The following is a 20314-nucleotide window of genomic DNA, read 5'->3' as shown; positions in this document are numbered from 1 at the left end:
TAAAATAAACTAAAGGATTAAAATAACAAAAAAATTAAAATAAAGAACTAAATTGAACAACAAAATAACATAAAGAATCAAATTGAACTTTTTAAAAGATAAAAAATTAAACTGAACCAAAAAAAAAAAGATAAAAAATCAAATTAAATTTTCTAAAAGATCAATAAAAAACTAAACTAAACAAAAAAATAAGATAAAAGATAAAATAGATCATTTAGGCTAATAATAAATATCTTCATATTTTTCTTACAAGTGTTAGAAATTTTATAATTCCTAATTAATTAATATGGACTACATATTATATTATAACATTTATATTAGTTATTTACATTTAAATGGGTTCAATATAAAGTGATCATTAGACGACTAACAAAAGAAAATTGATATAGACTTAATGAACGAAAATCAATTTGACCCATTAGAAAATAATGAAAACCCTAATAGGTTAAAACTTGAGACATGATTATGTGTGTTGGTGCTCATTTAATATTTTATAAGGTTTATTGAAAATAACGGACACCAAGCACATCCACTAATAAATTCAAGTATCAATTATATATATCCATGTGATTTTAAAATAATTATGAAAGTTTTAGTATGAGATAAAAGACTTAGTCAATGAAAATGGACAAACTTAATTTTGGAGTAGTTTTCACTTAGTAAACTTTGCAAAAGAAATCTTAATCTTGCTTTTATGAAAATTTTGTTTCAAGTAAAATATAAGTGTGTGCGAATGTATTATTGAAGTTAACTAAACATATTATGAAATTAAGTTTACTCTCGAAACTAAGTTTAGAACACTCCAAACAAATATCCAAACATGCTCTTAATTTGCTTAAATTTTCAAAAATCCATTCCATGCAGCGTAGGAAAAGTTAGTGTTGTTTCTTGTAGTACGGACAGTGCTTGATAAATAATTAAAATAAACTAATAATGGAAGAGGAGATAATCCGAATAGATTCCCTTGTTGGTAAAACCTCGAATGATATTGGACCCGTGAAGGTCAGTAGATGTAGGACATGGGGCCCAAACGAAATTGCCAGGTGGAGCCCATGATGCATGTCCTTCACTTCACACTTGAATCTTGAAAGTGAGAGATAAGGGCGGGAACTTAGTGTGTGAAATTTCCACGAAAGGTTTCACTTTGTTGTTTCTAAGAATGGTTTTTGAATAGGATTAATTACATGATTTGATGTCCACTTGGCTTCATTAAGAAGATACTTGTCTCTATCTACAACTAACTTAAAATCATTTTGTTTTGAAACTTTGCAAGCCCATCAAATTACACTCAATGAAAAGTACATTAATAGGGGCGTGCAATCATACAACTCCTAGTTACACAAAGAAAAAGAAGTTAACAGGAAACAGATCAGACGTGAATATTCAAAGTTATCATCCCATGAGTCTAATGCATCAATGTTTATTGGAAATAAAAATGTAATTTGAAATTTTAAGTTGATGTAAAAAACTGCACAATTATCACACATAATTAGCTTGCATGATAGAACACCGGAAGTGGAACCAAATAATATTAGGTCTCTCCTCTTGTCTGTTTTTTTATTATTATTAGAATTAAAGTTTAAGTTAGTTGAGTCTTAGGCACATTAAGTTAGAGCATACATTAAGTTTAAGGAATTATAAAGGGTTAATAAAGTTTTTAGTTCTTATATTATGAAGTTTTAAATTTTTGTCCCAAAATTATTTTTTTTTAAAAAAAATTAGTTTCTAAATAATTTGTCATTATTAAAAATAGTATTTGTTGTTAATGTCTTATGTTAAATGATAAAATGTTATGAAACAATATATATTAAATGTTACGTATATGTCACATATATTTTATGTAAGTTTTATTATATTTAAGTAAACAATTAAAATATTATGTTATTAAAATATAAAAGAAAAAAAGAAGAATTATTATTGAACTCTAACATTCGAAATACTTATGAACATACAACAACTATTCATGAGAAGATTTATAACTGCCAACAAAAATTCATCCTTCTCATCTACAATTTATAGTGATATTCATTGTGAGTGTGAGAAAAGAATGATTTTGCTCTCGTCTTGAAGGATTATTTATAATAACAAAAAAATATTTAAAAACTATTTATAATATCGACAAATTTTTTAGGGTCAATTTTTTTTTAAAAATAATTTAAGGACGAAAAATTCAAAACCCTCGTAACTCATAATTTTGAGAACTCAAAACTTAATTAATTTAATTATAAAAATATTTACATATTGCCTACTAATAACATTCAACTTACATTAATAAAAAAATTTGAACTCATGTTATTATTTCTTATAAGATATAAACCTAATCTTACCGGCTGAATCAAATTTTTTTAACTCTTTACTGATCTCAACTCTTAACCAACATGTTTGCGTAAAAAGCAATGGCATAATGAATGGCGAAATCCATTTTAGACTTTTCTGTTTTAAAAAAAATAAAAATTTCTCACTTAGGGATATTTTCTTTCTTCTTTTGGAAACACAAAATTCCTAATTAATTTCGGACCGAGGAAGGAAAATGCGAACATATAAGAGATACGTAATGACCAATTAGTCATCCATTACAAAAGCTTTTTTGCGGGATTTAGTGATTTACAGTATTTATATAACTAGGCAGATGCAACGTTGTAATTTTTTTTTTTTGGTATACATTTATTTACACATAATAAATCTACATAAAATTTAGAAAAAAGCCAAGAGAAAGAAAAAGTTGAAGAAAAATATATCAATCTCTCCTTTTCTTTTTTATTGTAATTTTTGGATTATTATATAAGAATTTTTCAACTTTTAATTTTTAAAATTTTTCATTTATAGAAATAGATAAACCGAGAAACATCTCTTATCTGAATACACCAAAGACAGGGATATTTTACCGTGCACCTCGGTCCATAGGTCTATAAACTGATAAACCTCAAGCAGCGTTTAAAGAAGCAAACTTAAAGATGCAAACAGCAACAGGTACAGGTAGTTCCCCTTTGCAGTGTAAGGAAAATGTTTCTTTTATTATTTCCCACAATGCAACGTCGTTCCGGGAAAATTCTTTTAAACCGAAGATTCAACATTTTCATACACTGATTAATTAATTATAAGTAAATTATATATCAATTAGTAAATATTTCGTATTTTCTGCGGAGGCTTGACAATTGAAAACATTGAATTTCAGACTAGTTACAACATTCATCTTACATGTTTGTATGCCATCTAATAATAATTCTCAAAATCACATAATAACATAATAGAATCAACTAATAATATGAAATCACATATATAACAATAATTATATATGTAATATAATAACTAAGACATATAATATTTGCAATGATTAAAACATAATATACATATGTTCATTAATTTAATAATAAAATCCTTTAAATAATATATATATATATAGAAAATTTATTTTCAATAATTCACACCATGAAAGTTTAGAAAAAATTATTTTACTCATCTCTTAAAGCAAAAATTTCGTGTTGTTTATTATTTTTCTTCTTCTCTACCAATTGCATAAAAAAATTTACTATTTTTTTTTCTCGATCCTTAAGCAACCCCTTATACAAAAAAAAATATTTATATGTAAAATTCTAAGAAAAGAAACTATCTACTTATATAAGAATTATACATAATTTGAAAATTTATTTAATCAATCTTTAAAATAAAAATAATAATTTAATCTATTAAAACAATTTAATCTATTTTTTATTTTATTAAAATATATATTTAAATATCTTTATCTAAATAATTATTAGATTATTTTTTAAATATTAAAACAGACATCTACAATCAAGAAAGCAGCCCACATATCAATTATATAGCGTTGGTTCTGCATCTAAAAGGAGACACGCGTCAGTATATGGAAGCTTTGTATTGCAGCTTCTGCATAAAATTAACAATTAGACGTCAAAATTTGCACGGACTGTGTGTGGAACTTGCTACCAAACACACATTATAGTCAGATAGACATTTGTTGCACTAGATTTAATATTTTATTTTACATTTTACGTATTTAGTAACAATGTTTATTTTTCTGCAGACTGCAGTTACGTACTTACAGTTTAGTATATATACCTACATTCGGAGACCTAATTCTATGTCAATATTGCAATGCAGAAAATCAAATGATTCCCAACTGCAGTCTACTATAGGAGGAATTATCCAAACCAAAGTGATTTGAGTTGCATCTAGGATTTGCAAAATAGTGCATGGCAATTGCTATTGATCCCAATAATATTAGTATTAGTCTCTATTAACATTCAAAAATTCTAAAGATATTTTTTCTCACTTTCATAGTAGAAATACACTTTTGTTGCACGGATGAGGGTACGAAAAATATTATGCAATACAAGTGTGATTCTGTTGTATAATACACAACAAAATCACATATTTATTGTATATTTTTTTTTATCCCACTAATTTAGCGGTAGTGTGTTTCCGCTATGCATTTGGAGTGACGAAAATATTATATAATAGAATTAGAATTTCATTGTGCAATTGAGGATACAAAAAAATATACAATAAGTATGATTTTGTTGTATACTGTGCAACAGAATCATACTTTGTTGAACATTTTTTTCTGCTCCCATAGTACAATAGAAATTGCAATACAATCAAATCACGATTTCGTTGTGAGGCAAATTCGCAACACAATGAAATCGTGATTTACAAATTGCACAATGCGATCATGATTCCTTCTGTTGACAAACAGAGAAAAAAATATCGAGCACAAGGGAGAGCTTCGTGAGACAAGGAAGGAAGAGAGGGGGAAAGAGGAAATGAAGAAAGGGAAAGAGAAAAGGAAGGAAGGAAGAAAGAAAGAGTGGTGAGGAAGGGTGTGTGCCAATTAGGGTATTTTGGTCTTTTTCATGTAATGGTAGGGAACAATAACAAATTTGGTCCGGCCAATATCAACTCCCATAATACATTTATTCGTGATCCATCTAATTCATTCTTGTAAAATCCAGTCCAACTCATATATTAAAAAAAAGATAAAAATAACAATAACAAAGGCCTTTGAATAGTCTTTTGTTAAGTCAATAGACATGTGTGTCTTAAAACAAATTATGATCCTTAATTATTTTGATTAGATGTAAATACAAAAGTTAAAAGTTGAGTCTTATGCGCTATCAAAAAATGTCTTGTAAAATCTGTATTTGATGTTTCGGACAATAGCCAGATTGAAGCATGATTTGATACAACATTAAAGATGATATTTACATTGAATATTTTGTGTCGAGATCTATTTTATAGAAACATTTTCCTAATATATGTTGAATCCTATAAGAGCTCTATTGCACAAACCTACTCTAACAAAAAGGAAGGAGTGATTTCCTATTGTATACGCCAACAATAAATAGTAAACTCTTTGCGTGAAGAAAGGACGTACATTTAATGCAAACAATAAATGTTTTAGTGACCACATGCATTAGATGGAATTAAGAATTCTAGTCGTTTATCAATTTTCTGTAATAGAGGTTATTAGCAAGATTAAGTTTCTTATGTATAGACAAGCGCACCTGTTGCATTTGTTTTAGCATCTTGATATAGGTCTTCTTGTATTTGGGAGACTTTTGATTTTCTTTAACGGCAGGTTATGCTCCATTTATTAATGTATCATTTTGGGTTTAATATAATTTACATTTTTTTCCAAAAAAAGAATTCTAGTCGTTTTGAGACAACAAACACTTAAAGATGAAATATATATATATATATATATATATATATATATATATATATATATATATATATAACAGAAACTTTGAAGATAAGAACAACTATTCCGCAAAAGTATTCATTATTCTTTTTTGTAATTGTGCATTCTTGTGAAGTTAGAAATAGCTCTCAAAATACCTTGAACATATTAAGAGAAAAAATTAAGTGTTGATTGTAAATCTATCTTTAAGACGATTATAGATTTAGTTATTGTGCAAACACAACCAACAAATCTTTTTTGATTTATGTACCATCAATGATATAATCAAAGAGGTGTCGATTCAGCTTGGGGTAAAATTTAATTTGTAGAGGTAAAAGTGATTGTAATATAATATTTGTAACTTGTGAAATTAATGAAACTTGATAATTGACCAATACACTAGAAATAAACCAATATGAGTCATGAGATCCTTCTTATTTATTTTCTTTTTGCTTTAACTGAATTTAAAAATTTCTAAAATTACAATTTTATTTCCCTTTCTTAAGATATTTGCATTTATACCTTCACCTATGTATCTACCCACCCAACGATTTCATGCATCCTTTGAATTAAAAAAAAAAAAAAAACCTCCATTTATACACCACGCATTGCCACATGATTATGCCTTCCGCTATCCATAATCATACTACCTACCTGTATATGCTATCGAAAGCGAGATATGCTATTGAGATTTGAGACTGTAAGCATGTTGCTAACTTATTCAACTGCTAATCTTGATGTAAAATTCCCTACAGTCATCCAACAATATCTGTGCCCACCATTTGTTTGCCAAAAATTCTTTCCAGCATTCACAAAAAATCAGCCTATGCGCAACTCACTCAGATGGATATTTTTCTGCTTCTTTGCACTTGATTAGCACCTACACCATGGGACATATATATACTAAAGAGTAACATAACATTAAGCTCCCGTCATGCATGCCACCAAACTTGAAGGATAGATCATATAATTATTAAATGGGTATCCTCTTTTATTTTAAAATCCAATAGATAATCTAATTAACACTTGATCAAAATCAATTCAACATATTGTTTTTCATAATTAGTTTTTTAAACTCTCTTCCCTCTCCCTATCTTGTCTCCATTATAAAATTTATCAATGAAAAAAATATATAAAATATATGTATGCAGCAGGCCGGGTTCAAGGACATGGCCGGACGAGGAATTACATTTTCGACCTCACTTTTAAAAGTTGGGAAAAACTTATATCCGACCCTACTCAACAATTTTTCCTGAGGGTGATCATGAATCTGAACCAATCCAACAACTCAGTGAATATCCGAACCAATATAAACTAAAAAATTCATATTGATTTAGATCATTGGCTTGAATTGAATTTAAAAAATAAAAATCCGATGAGTTTCGATTCAATCTCAGATTTTGAATTTCAAAATCTAATCCAATTTGATATAACTGATTACTTACTATGTTTACTTTTATTTTTATTATGATTGTAAAACATGATTTAATTTTTAACTTAAGAATGGAATTGAAAAAGTTTCATATTAGACTAATACATAAAAAATAATTTCTGAGTTAAATGTATAAAATTGCATATTATCATAATTATTTTTCAATTTTTTCATTTTTATTTTAATCATAAATCTAATGACCCGACCTTATTCAATATGATCAAAATCGATGATGATCAAATTGATTTAGATGATCAAGTTGCAAACTTAATTTAGAAAAAATCAAATTTAAACTAAACAGATTAAAATTGATGAAATCGGATAGAAAAATACCACAAATTTGATTTGACCTGACCCATGCTAACTCCTAATACGAATACTAACATGTGATTTATCTACCTTAATGTTGATTTATCTATCTCAAAAAAAATCTAGATCCTAAAAATAAATGTTATTTATCTACCTTTAAATAAATCTTTTTTTTTTGTCATGGATTAGAAATTATAGATATTTTCCAACCCATTGGATCATAACTTAATCTAAGGTGCATGGATGTCACAAGGAGAATTATGGATATTTTCCAACCCATTGATTATCTCACTAAATAGATTATTTTTTTCACATGTGAACACATTAATGTCTTACATTATTGTGTCAACTCTGAGTTCCTTTAGATGAACTTTAACAAAGAAAAAAATAGTGATATCAAATTTTGGAGGGATTAAAACTAAAGAAAAATATTTTACAAGGACTAAAATCAAAATCTACTCATTTTTTACCTGACTACAAATAACAAATTTACTTTAGAGGGATGAAAAACAAACAATTTTTCTAAAGAAATATAATAATGTGTGATTGAATGATAGTATAAAATTGATTTACGCTACATAAGGATTAAACTTTTTTTTACAAGAACCAAAATCAAAACACAGTTTGCAGGGATTTGAAACATATTTAAATCTTATCTGATTATGCATAAACAACAATACTACGTGAAAGAATTCACTAAACAACTAGGATTTTAAAAAAAAAATGCAAGTCTGTTTATGTGATCTTGTCAGGGAGAGACCAAAATTCGCATTAAAAAGATATTAATTTATGCTATTTATTGAAAATCATACGTGTTTCAGGAAACGATTCTCAGTACAAGAGTTGCAAAGGCCAAATAGAAGATGACAACTTTCCGCAGTGACAGATGAAACTACCTAACACTTCCTGAGCTCAAATATTTTCCTAGTTCTAAAATGATTATTTACTTGCCCTGCTAGCTTACAAGTTCATAACGATATATGAGGCATCCAATCAAACACAAGTTACATATATAATGTCAGGTTCACCCCTGAATCGAACAACTAGATTCTCATATTGGACTTTCTTGGACCATCAATCCACAATCACTTTTATATTTATAGGTCGTTAGTACTGCTCCCTAAATTGTAATTTGATGACATGTTTAAGATCTCTGACATGGCTAGTTGAGAAGTAAAAGTAATGCTTGAACAGCTGAAATATAATAAAACTTGAACAAACATGCACGGCTTTTATAGCATGCTTGAACACGAATAAACAAAACAAAAAGAGAAAGAAAGAGCGGGATTTCTGAACATTAAAATATACACAACAAGCTAACAAGCAAGATATGTTTTCAAAAGCCATTTTCAACAGGCCTCTGATTTGTTCTTTAAATCATGATAGCTATGTACTTCCGAGCACGTTTCATGAAACTTAAAATTACCAGAAAACAAAAAACCTTTAACTCATCAAATTTCCCATATGGCAAAATTCTGTACATTATGTCTGTTAACTTCAAATGCAATAAAGTCAGACGGGAGAAGCATAAGTTTCCCAAAGTCAAACCTCACCATGACAGGTGACTTCTGAAATTCCTAGAATAAATAAACCACTACGATTTAATATAATCTAAAGGCTTGCTATACTTTCATTGACACTAGAATCTTTCATTCAAAGGCTGTTTTACTATTGAATCTGGAGTCCCATGACCTGAGCTATGACTATGCAACATTCTTTAGACCTTTGGTGCGAGCCTTGCGGCTGCAAGCGTTGAATGGGTCTTTAAGTATCAGGATGTCTTTTCTTTTCTGTTTCCTTTGTGCATGCAAGAATTCATTTGCAAAAGATTCCAACGCTCTAACTGTCAATGGTCTATTTCTTGTGCTCTTCCTCCTTGGAATTGTATCATTTGGCTTTAGGCCCTGCTCATCCTTCTCTGCCTTTGCCATCATTTCACCATCTTCAAACTTCAGTGGAACCTGAGGTGCATTGAAGTTGATGGAATGTTGTGATTCATATTTATCAACTTTGTCACAAGAAATACCCTTGTCAAGACAGACTCTATTGAAATTTTTTCCTTCTTTTTTCAATTCCACACTTACTTCAGCTGAAGAAGAAATTAGAGTCACATCCTGCTGATGACTGAGTGGATTACCGGCTTTCTTGTTGGCATCTGGAAAGCAAGATGACTGAGAGTCCCAGTTTTTCTGATCCTAAGCCTCCTGAGGAGTTCTTAAGAATGTGGCTTGTCTCAGCCTTAGCCCAAGCAGTGAGTCTTTGCCGTTTGATGGGAGGAACTGCAACATCTGAATGACCTGATCTTGCTCTTTGACTGAATTGATTCTCTATGATTCTCTTTGGTTGATTGCCATCAGGCACACAGGTCTTCTGATTTTCACGGTTTTCTGTCATCTTGTTTGCATCATCAGGGTTAGCATTCACTTCTTTTTGGCCAGTAGCATCTCTATTGTGTTTAGCTTTCTGGCAGTCAGCATTACTACTATTCTTTTTGCTGTATATCTTAGCAGTTTCTGTCCCACTTGGTGAAATGTCATCAAGCTTACCTTTCCTGTGTTTTGTTTTACTAATATGCTTGTTCCCTTTATTATATGCTATATCATCAGCATCTACCTCAACTTTACCTACCGAATTGCCAGGTAAAGATTTCAATTCCCTTAAATTAGATGACTTCCCTCTGTGCACCAAATCAGTATAAAAAATTGCACTCTTCATATGGTCTCCATTGTTAGTAGAAGCTCGGTGTTTGAGGTAACGATGGTGATGGTTATCAGGTTGACCATCCTTGTTGGATCCCGTTTCTGCATCTTCCTCATTGCTGCCACCAACTTTAGTTTCTACAACTTCAAGCTTAAGAAGATTTGGTTCAGCTACCACTTTGCTCAAGACATCACTGACAGAATCAAAGCAATGATCACCTTTCACAAGTTTTCTTCTTGAAAATTTTTTAACACCAGGGAAAAGAAAGGCCACAAAATTTTTGGAGCTCAGAGAGCCTTGATTCTTTAGTTTCTCCGAGTGCCAACCTCTTGCCAGTAAGCGGCCCAAACAGCTTCCTAGAAGATATCATTACTTTTGGCTTTGCTCAGTCGATATCCCCCAGTCAAATGTTTGATTATATCACTAGGTCCAAGAGAAGACCAAGCTTTGCTAGTTTGTATTGAAAACACCTGGGTTTTCTTCACATGTTCCACAGTTGGGCGGGTAAGGTCTTCCTTCCCCTTACCAATACCTACAGCTTCCACAAGAACACCAAGTGCTACAGTAGACTTCAAAGAAGTGATATATTCTTCTAGAGAAATTCTCCCCTCTGAATATGACTTGGAAACCTGATTATAAATATGAGCAAAGTGAGAACTGAAGGGAATAAGAATCCACTGATAATAAAGCTCTAAATAATACCATTGACATCATAGTATGCATTGACACAAGCTAAGCTAATAATAATGTAGCTGAAACATGCATATTGTAGTTCATCAACAGCAACACGGAAGACATGGGATTCTCAGAGAAAGCAAGGTTGAATACCTGTTGCAAAGCATCTTTAAATTGTTCTAAGACATGGTGAGTCAAGCAAGACAATAGTTCATGTTGCTTCCGACCAGAGAAATTTTTGTGTCCTGTCATACATTTTCTCCCTTTTAATTTTTTGCAGTCTGACCATCTATGATATTCATCAGACTTAAAACTTCCCATAGTAAAACGACAGTATTTCCCCCATCCCTTTGTTCTCTGAAAATCTTTTTATCTGCACAAAATTCTTCCCAAAGATAAACAAACCAAGGAGAAAACTTTTTACATCAGCATCACTCCATGAGTTATTCAAATTAGCTACATTATCCTCCACTTCATTATGTACAAGTTCTGAATCAACAGTATTCATTAGAAGTTTAAGCCGTTTTGATTCTTTTATCATGGAAGGAACTTCCACCTGGTATTCAAAACCAATTCGAGGATTTGACCTTGGGGCTCCAACTATGTTGCTTTTATCAGGAGAACTTGGAGGAATTAGCTGCCTATTAGATTCATGCTCCATAATATTGTCATAATCCTTGCCAATTGATTTCATCTACCAAGCAGCATAGGCTGGTAAACTTGTGGCTAAAACTCAATCAACACTAAAAATAATAAAAAGAAAATGTAGATTTAGATAACAAGTTCAAGAACATGCTTCACAAATGAGTTAGAACATGTACAGGGAGTTCCATTAATCACACACCAGCCATTTCAGGCTTTCCTTGCCAGCACTTATGCAAGGCATCATACTTGTTGAAGGAATTCAGATTTGATTACCAGTAGTATGCATGTATTGAAGCTACTTAGCTAGTCCCCCCTCCTTTGCTTTTTTAAATTTTCAACCCCATATATGTATGCATATTTAGCTGTCTAATAAAATATTAGACACCACCTTTTCTTAAAACCCAAACACTATCCATTAACTTTATGTACTGCTTTTTGAGTATTTAGAAACAAAAAATCTCTAACAACACACTGGCAGATTTGAAAGGCTGCACAACAGATCAGGATTCTAGCACTTTGCTGAATCGGTTGAAACTAGTCAAGGGTGGAAATTTGAATATAAACTGTAAGCATATCAAGTGAGAGATTATAGTGTGAAAAGAGTAAATTTCAATTATATGATTAAAACGGATGGTTAAAATTAGAACTAATAAAACAATCTTAATCATTCATGTACAGTACATGAGTAGAATACAAGTAATAAAGGAGCAACTTTTGGGGAAGCGATTTTTCATTCATCAGAGTTTAGGAACTATTCATTGATCAGTAATTGCCTATCAAAAAAAAAAAAATCAGAGATCAGTAATTTCTGCTCCAAGGTAATTAGAACCTAGATAAATTAAAACCATTAATTGGCTACCAAAAGCACTCATAAAACCCTATCAGTTCTCTTTGCTGGAAAAGCAAATTCAATTTGCCTACCCTACTCCTTCTCGAATACAACATTCTCCACAGGTTGATACAGCTTCAGAATATCAAGTATTATTTGATCAAAATAACCGGAGGGACATGATCAATTTTATTGTAAAAACTATAATAAGGAATACATGTTATTTTTGTCAAGACATGACAATCTTGCATCTTTTGTTTCAACTTTGTCAGCCAATAAAAACTACTAGTGTGTAATATTGTTCGTAATAATTTCTAAAGTATATAACATAACATTCAACTAAAGGTGGTTAACAATACATATTTGGATGTTTTCATTAGGCAAAATTGTACTTTTGGTCCTCCAGTTTTATTCTAATTTCGTATTTGATCTTCCGATAATTTAATTCACAAATTTGATCCCCGTTTTTATAAATTTCTTCAATTTTGGTCCTGAACAGTCCAATCAAACGTTGACCGTTAACCTCAAACGTTCACTATCACGTGTCAATGTCTGAATGACATGTGATTTCTTTTAAAAAAATTATCCCCAAAACTCTCCCATCTCATCTACTTCGCAATGTACCTCAAGGAAAACAAACAAAAAAATTTGCAGAGAAGATGAATAAATGATTTGCAGAAGATTTAAAAAAGATCATATCAAATTTAAATAGATCACAAGCAATTTTTTGTGTATATTCGAACATGCTTAGGCACCCATAATGCTCAGACAACAAAACAAATCATCATCAATAACAAGAAACAATTTGACTCAACTTTTATCAAACAGCTTCTGAGCATCATAATTTCCTTTACATGTCCAATGGTGAACAGATCTACATCAAAATTTTAGAATACCAAAAATGATAAGAATTAAAGCAGATCTATCTTTAGTAGAAGATCACAGCGGCTACGCTTGCAGAGGAAGGGGAACACCCACTTGTGAATGCTGCAACGTCCATGGAGGGGAACACAACTGCAACGTCCAAAAAAAACACAAGCCTAAATTTTGTGTTTCCCCTCCAGAGAAAAAAAACACAAGCCTGAAAAAAAATATTTAGGCTGCTCCTGCGGGATGTGTTTCCCCTCTAGAGAACCTCCGTCCATGAACTCCAGCAGCACCTGGATTTCGCTGTTCTGATCGTACATCTCATGACACTTCACCACGTTCGCATCGTCCATGTCACTAATTTTCTGATCGTCCACGTCATAATTTTTTTAAGCAAGATTATAAGGTTATATTTTAAGAAAAAGATATAGTTGTGTTTAAAAAAAATTATCTAAAAAAAAAATTTTTTAACAAATTTATGTTTATTATCATTTAAAATGTAAACGTACTCATTTATTTCATATAAACTAAAATGATAGTTAAAAAATTATAAAATTTAAAGATAAATTTAATATACAATTACTTAATAAATTTATTTCATCTTAAGTCTATTTTATTAAAAAAAGAGTGGTTTTTTTAGATATTTAGTTTTAATATTAGCATATATATTATTTAATTTGTTTTAAAATTTACAATAATATAAAATATCCAAAGAAAAATGATCAATGACGTTAATTGAAATTTTATTAGAAGAAGTTTTTTATTTAATGTTTAATATTGTATCATATTTCAATGTTAATTTCTTAAATGTTTTATATAATGATGTTAGTATATTTGTTTTACTAATAAACATTTAGGATCTAATAAATTAGTCTAATAGAAACATACTAATGTTTAGGTTTAACAAAAAATGATTGATATTTTACGTCTAATAAAAAATTATTGATATTTTGATACAATAGAAAATTAATGACATTTTGATCTACCAATAATAACTTATTGACATTTTTGTCCAATGAAAATATATTGACATTTTGATCCAAAATAAAATACTGACATTTTCACCCAAAAAAATTATTATCATTTTCATCCAATGTATTCAACATAGTTAATTGACAATTAATTGTAACAAATTCGTCCATTTGTGTCACATAAACTATTTTACTAATAATAAGAGACAAAAGCTAACAATTGGATAAAGACACTTTTTATATTTTCGGAAAATAAATATTGAATTCTTAATTTTTCATGGATAAATTTATCAACCATTTACATTAACAAAAATAACTATTTATCCTATATTGATTTATCAATTAATCGTGGCTGGCTCGGAACACATGTAAATTAAGGGGCTTATGTTATACACCGAGTAGCTAGCCGGTAGAGGACCGAATATGAAGTACGATGCTACAATCCAAATCCAAGTTTCTCGTGCACAAAATGGCAATTCAGTTTAATGTATTTATTTAGTGCGTTGGAAGATGAAGTTTTGGGTAATATGCGTGCCTGAATTAATGATTGTCAAATTAAGAGAACAGCACCAGCCGGATGGTGCCCATAGAAACAGTCAAACAACTTAACAACAACGACGACGCTCATTTTTTCGTTTTGGGATTTTTAATTTTGGAGTATTTATTTTGCCAATTTATTGGTTATATTACAAAGAAAATGGATACATTGTCAATTTGTCATACTAATATTGTGTTGCGTTCCTATCCTTATATTGGGTTGAGTTTGAGTAGTTCATTAAGTCAAATTTCAATTGTTTACATGTAACCTATTTGAAGGTCTTTCATAATATTATAGTGCATCCTCCATACCTTACCACCACTATTTCTCTTCTTCTCTCCAGCTGCTCTGTCACCAACCACCATTCATCGTAACTGGAGATGATTTCTGGTAGCCGTGCACCAACCAATGCCACTGTCGTCCTCCCTCTCCTTTCTCCTTTCCTACTCCATTATCTGTCAAATCTTTGTTTTATTTTCTCAGATCTACAATCCTAGATCTAATTGTTTTTTGCTTAGGGTTTCAAATTCAATGCTAATCAAGTGAATTAGAGGATATAAAGAGCTAGGTAATAGTCTAGGATCTATATATCTCTATTTTCGCACTGTGAATCTTGGAGGACCCAGAGAATGTTCTTGAATAGGTTTTCATTTCTAGAAATAGCAAAGACCTTTGTGGATTCCGAGCTAGGTGTTAGTGGACATAGTGGAGTTACTGGATCTGGTGGATCTATTGTGTTAGATCAGCATTGGCAGTGGATCTCGATCGGCAAGCTCAACTGGCCAGAGTGTTGCATCACCTCCGTTGAGACAACTTGCTCTTATTAGAGCTTCCGCGTCGCAGACTTAGAATGAGAAAAGGATTGACGAAATCGGTTAGCTTATCCTTGAAGCTTTGAGAAGAAGCCTAAAATCCACGAAAATGGTGCCAAAGCGTAAGAGGAGTAAGTTTGCTACTCGGTTGCCTCTACTGTGGATTCTGCTAAGGTGCGGAGGATACCCATCTTACTATGAAATAATATTAATTTAAAGGTCATTATTTTTTTGCACCATACATAAGAAAATTTACTTCTCCACGATAACTTGCGCCTATATCTAGTACCTTACATTGCTTGAGTGGTAGGTTAGCAAACTTTTTCTTACTTTGCAAATTATGCTAACAGCCACCCTGTAGGTTATTTCTCTTTAGTTAGAATCTATACAGTTTTACAACAAATTAAAACCATTAGACAAGCGCACTTTAATTTTCATCATAAATAATAATAAAAATACCATTAACCACACTGCGATAAAAACATACAAGAACATAATTAAACCAAGCAATTTTTAGAGATTTTTAATGGAAAAAAATGTCACAAAATGCAACTGTTACTTCATCATTTAACAACTACACTTGACTTGACGATGATAATGACTAAAAGTACTAATGGACCAAAACTTCAAGGACTAAAATTAGTTGTTTAAGAATTAAAAGTAAAAACCTAAATATTTAAGAACCAAAAACATAGTTAATATCTTAACTATTTTATGCATTCAAAAGTATATATATCATATTGTATTCTAAATTTCCTATTAAAATGATGAGATGTAATCGAAACTTTTCATATCTGTATCATAATGTTGAGAATCTAAGCATCCACTAGGTTTTGTTAATATCCAATACGAAAGTTAGAGAGTTCTAGAATTTGATAAAGAATTAAAACCTAACGAATTCGAATTTATAAAAGAAGAAATGCTATTGCCACAAAAGGTTGTCAAAAACATAATTTAACCTAAAGTAAGAACTATGCTAAAACATTATGGTATGTATACAGACTTCTTTTTAGGTACGTTTAGGTCGGATCTGTCCATGCCAGAACATGAAAATGCACAAATTAAAGGTGCTCCACTTATGTGAGCAGTACGAATAATAAAATTATATTATTCTCCAATAATTAAATTAAGGGCATTAGAGTGTGTGTGTGTGGGTCGGATCTGTCCATGCCAGAACATGAAAATGCACAAATTAAAGGTGCTCCACTTATGTGAGCAGTACGAATAATAAAATTATATTATTCTCCAATAATTAAATTAAGGGCATTAGAGTGTGTGTGTGTGTGTGTGCGTTGTATGAATATAAAATAAAATGGCAGTGGGGACCAATTGTACCTTAACTAATAAACCCTTGATTCTACAACAGAAAATTTCCAATAGTATATATAGCTCTTGTCTCAGGTGTAGAAGATATGGTTTAAGGTCTGCCACTCAGCTTTATTCCCACCCAAAATAGAAAGTAAATATTGGCCGACTTCCATATTTTTAAGCGGAATTCCCCAGGAAAACTGCAGTCACATACATTACATACGCGATTTAATTCATATGCATTATCATTAATTATCATGGATTTTATTAAAAAATAAATTATATTTTTTCTCATATCTTCTGACATGTTTAAATTAACAATTTTTTTTCTAATATAAAGACATATGTAATGATGTTGGCTGATAAAAAAAATGAGACATACGCAATGAGGATAATTTTCATTTTAGAATTATGAAATTCATAAATTTAATTTGTATCATATAACAGTACATGAATAACAATATTAAAAATTAATTTGTATTATATGATTACTTAAAAAATTTGTGTTTGTCTTTTAATTGTACCATTAACATAAGATTTCAATCGATACAATTTCTAATCAAATATGTTGTATATGATGACGTCTCTATTATATATATATATATATAATGTTTTTTAAAATGATATTTCAAGTAATGTTTTAAATTATATAATTTTTTAAATTTACTTTTTATTCTTTTTACATAAAGTGAAATTTTATTGTTTCTTTTTACATAACATACGGTAGAGTTTTATTATTTCTTTTATTTTATTTTAAATTTGAGATAAATATTTTATATAAGATACATTATAAGATTAATGCACAATATGAAAAATTAAAATTAAAAAATATAATTAAAATAATTGATCATAATGTAAAAATTACAGAGTTTAAAATTAACTAAAAAACTTAAAATTATAGTTTTCAAAAATATATTTTTATTCATAATTGAAATTAAAATTTAAATAAAAATTTCATATTAACATGTCTAATTTTATAATTTTACATTTACAAGATAATTTAACAAATAATTTTATTAAGCATTTAAAATTCAACAAGTTAGTCTAACAACTCTCAAGAATCAGTTAACTTTTTAATATTCAACTAGTCTTTCAACTACTAGATTTTTGGCTATTTTTATTAAACATAATCTAAATAGAAACTACAAATTTTATTGTCAGATCGAAAAACTCATCATTACTTATGTAAACTTTATTCATCTTTTATTGACTAAGGTAATCTTTTTTTTTTCTTTCTCTCCAACATGATTTATTGGCATAATTTTTATGAAAAAACCTAATTAAATCCATTAATATGTTGCATTACAATAAACATACCAGCATTTTCACATGTGACATTCGTATCGTGTTTCACAAAATATTGCCTTCACTTCACTTACACACATGTGTAATATAAACAGATAATCTATTTAATTAAAACATATAAGTTTGTTCATACATCAAAATCTAAGGTGTTTGTAATCTGATTTTAGGAAATAATGGATCAGGATGTGCAAGATAGAGCGTTGCCGATTGCAAATGTGGGTCGAATCATGAAGCAAATTCTTCCCCCCAGTGCAAAGATCTCTAAAGAAGGGAAACAACTAATGCAAGAGTGTGTGACAGAGTTCATAAGTTTCGTGACTGGTGAGGCATCTGACAAGTGTCACAAGGAGAATCGCAAGACCGTTAATGGGGATGACATCTGTTGGGCTCTAAGTTCCTTAGGGTTTGACAACTATGCTGAGGCCATTGGAAGGTACTTGCATATATACAGGCAAGGTGAAAGGGAGAAAATCAATCACACCAAAAAGTATGAAAACCCTCAGAACCAAACTCAAATCAACCGTGCTCCACCACCACCACTACTTCTGTCTAGGGTTGAAAACCCTCCTCCTACAAATCAATCTGGATGAAAGTATAGTTTATGTGTCTTTCCGATGAAGATTGAACAAGTTGATGACAAGAAGAACGAACACTTCTAATTTTGTTGGATGTTGTGAGGTAATTTTGCAACTATACATCTTGTCAAATAAGCGGACTTCCCCTTCTATCTTCTTTAAGTAGTGTATCACTAATGTATTGAGCGGCTTCTGCAATGTTGTATATTATAAGGGCTTTAAGAGTAGTAGCTCTTAATTTTCTACGAGAATCATTAATAAAAATGATCCGGTTCATCTGAGCATATCTATAGAAGATAAGTTAAACTGGGCAAGGCTGGTTTGCTGAAGGTAATTACTTTGAAACGAAATCCTGGGCTAATTATTTTTTTCCATGAGGTTATTGTGAAGATTATGGAACCGCAGATTTCTTTTGTGATCCTTACCAAAACATGATTTTCGTGTTCAAGACTAAAGTGGAAATTTTAGTAAGATATATAGGGTTTGTGAATTTAGTTTCCAGCTAGATCTAGCTTATTAGTTACCACTTAACATTTTCATTCATTTAATTAGAAATGGATGTTCTTGACAAGAGATCTTATACACAAGGACTAGTAACTGAATTCAACAAACCAATAATGGAATCTAGTAACAGTGGTAACTGACAGCTAACATATGTAATCCAAATCTTGCAAAGTATTGAATTAGATTGAAAGGACAAGTCAATTCATAAATGAAATTCTTCTCATCTTTGTTAGTTTCTTTTTTTATCATTTCTTGTATTTTGGCACCGCAAAACTTTCCTCTCTAGTTTATTAATGAATTGCAACCTCCTTGTGTGATGCAGTACTAGTAACGTTAATTTATTTAGAACATTCCTCAACTGTTTACACAGAACATATTTAGTAGTTTAGTTTGAGGCTTTGAGAAGTTCTAATTAAAGTGTCCTTACCAAAAAATCTCCATTAGATATGCTTGTGATTGATCTCCCAACTTCTCCGGTCCTTAACTGATATTATAAATCATGAAATTAAGATAGTCTTGCCACAATATGAGTGTTTAACCACTGGAGAACCATAAGTTTGTTACCCAAATTCAGGTAAATTTTTAGCCAGTAACACAGTGAAAAAGGCTATATATAAAATAAACTGGGAGGTACATGTACTAGGTTTTGATTTTCTAACCCTAGAATCGGGGACCACTATCTCGTTGCTTTAACCGTGAAAGTCGAATCATATCTCGGGCATGCCTACATTCTTCTATATTTCAAATGAACAATTAGGACATTGTCCCATTAAAGTTGACAGTAAATTCCTAGCTTCTCAATTTTATCTTCTGTCAGAATTAGGGTTTCAGCGATGGCCTGAGATTTTCACACAAGCCCTTGGGACCACTTCTCAACTATATATTACCTTAATGGATTATACTCTCTTTCTATCTCATCTCTGACACAAACACAAACACACATAACAAAACTTCACCACTAAGAGATGTATGTTTCCCATCAGTAAGAGGCAGAAGTAGAGGGAACCGTGATATTGAATTTTTACATTTGGCATTTTATATACTGAAGAATACAATTAAACCTAAAAATCAAACAATTTACATCAGTTTAGAATTAATATTATGAAGGTCCATCATGTACTGGTGTTTTCAGAACTTGATACATAT

At 30.5% G+C, this 20314-nt stretch overlaps 2 protein-coding genes across 2 annotated transcripts; one reads left to right on the top strand and one right to left on the bottom strand.

Moving 5' to 3' along the window:
- Positions 1 to 9142: 9142 nt before the first annotated feature.
- On the bottom strand, positions 9143 to 11508 carry LOC102668502 (uncharacterized). The gene is made up of 4 exons (XM_014772566.1): positions 11239 to 11508; positions 10666 to 10768; positions 9577 to 10495; positions 9143 to 9482 (listed from the first exon to the last, which is right to left on the bottom strand). Exons 1-4 carry the CDS (start codon positions 11506 to 11508, stop codon positions 9143 to 9145), a joined length of 1632 nt encoding a protein of 543 aa, XP_014628052.1.
- A 3176-nt stretch (positions 11509 to 14684) lies between these two features.
- LOC100791116 (nuclear transcription factor Y subunit B-4) lies at positions 14685 to 18945 on the top strand. Its single transcript, XM_003555559.4, has 2 exons — positions 14685 to 15650; positions 18257 to 18945. The coding sequence occupies exon 2, from the start codon at positions 18263 to 18265 to the stop codon at positions 18677 to 18679; it is 417 nt and encodes a 138-aa protein (XP_003555607.1). The 5' UTR covers positions 14685 to 15650; positions 18257 to 18262; the 3' UTR covers positions 18680 to 18945.
- Positions 18946 to 20314: the final 1369 nt, after the last annotated feature.

This window comes from Glycine max, chromosome 20 (genome assembly GCF_000004515.6).
Source record: "Glycine max cultivar Williams 82 chromosome 20, Glycine_max_v4.0, whole genome shotgun sequence".
In the NCBI taxonomy this organism is placed as follows: domain Eukaryota; kingdom Viridiplantae; phylum Streptophyta; class Magnoliopsida; order Fabales; family Fabaceae; genus Glycine; species Glycine max.
This window is presented reverse-complemented; position numbering and strand designations above follow the sequence as displayed.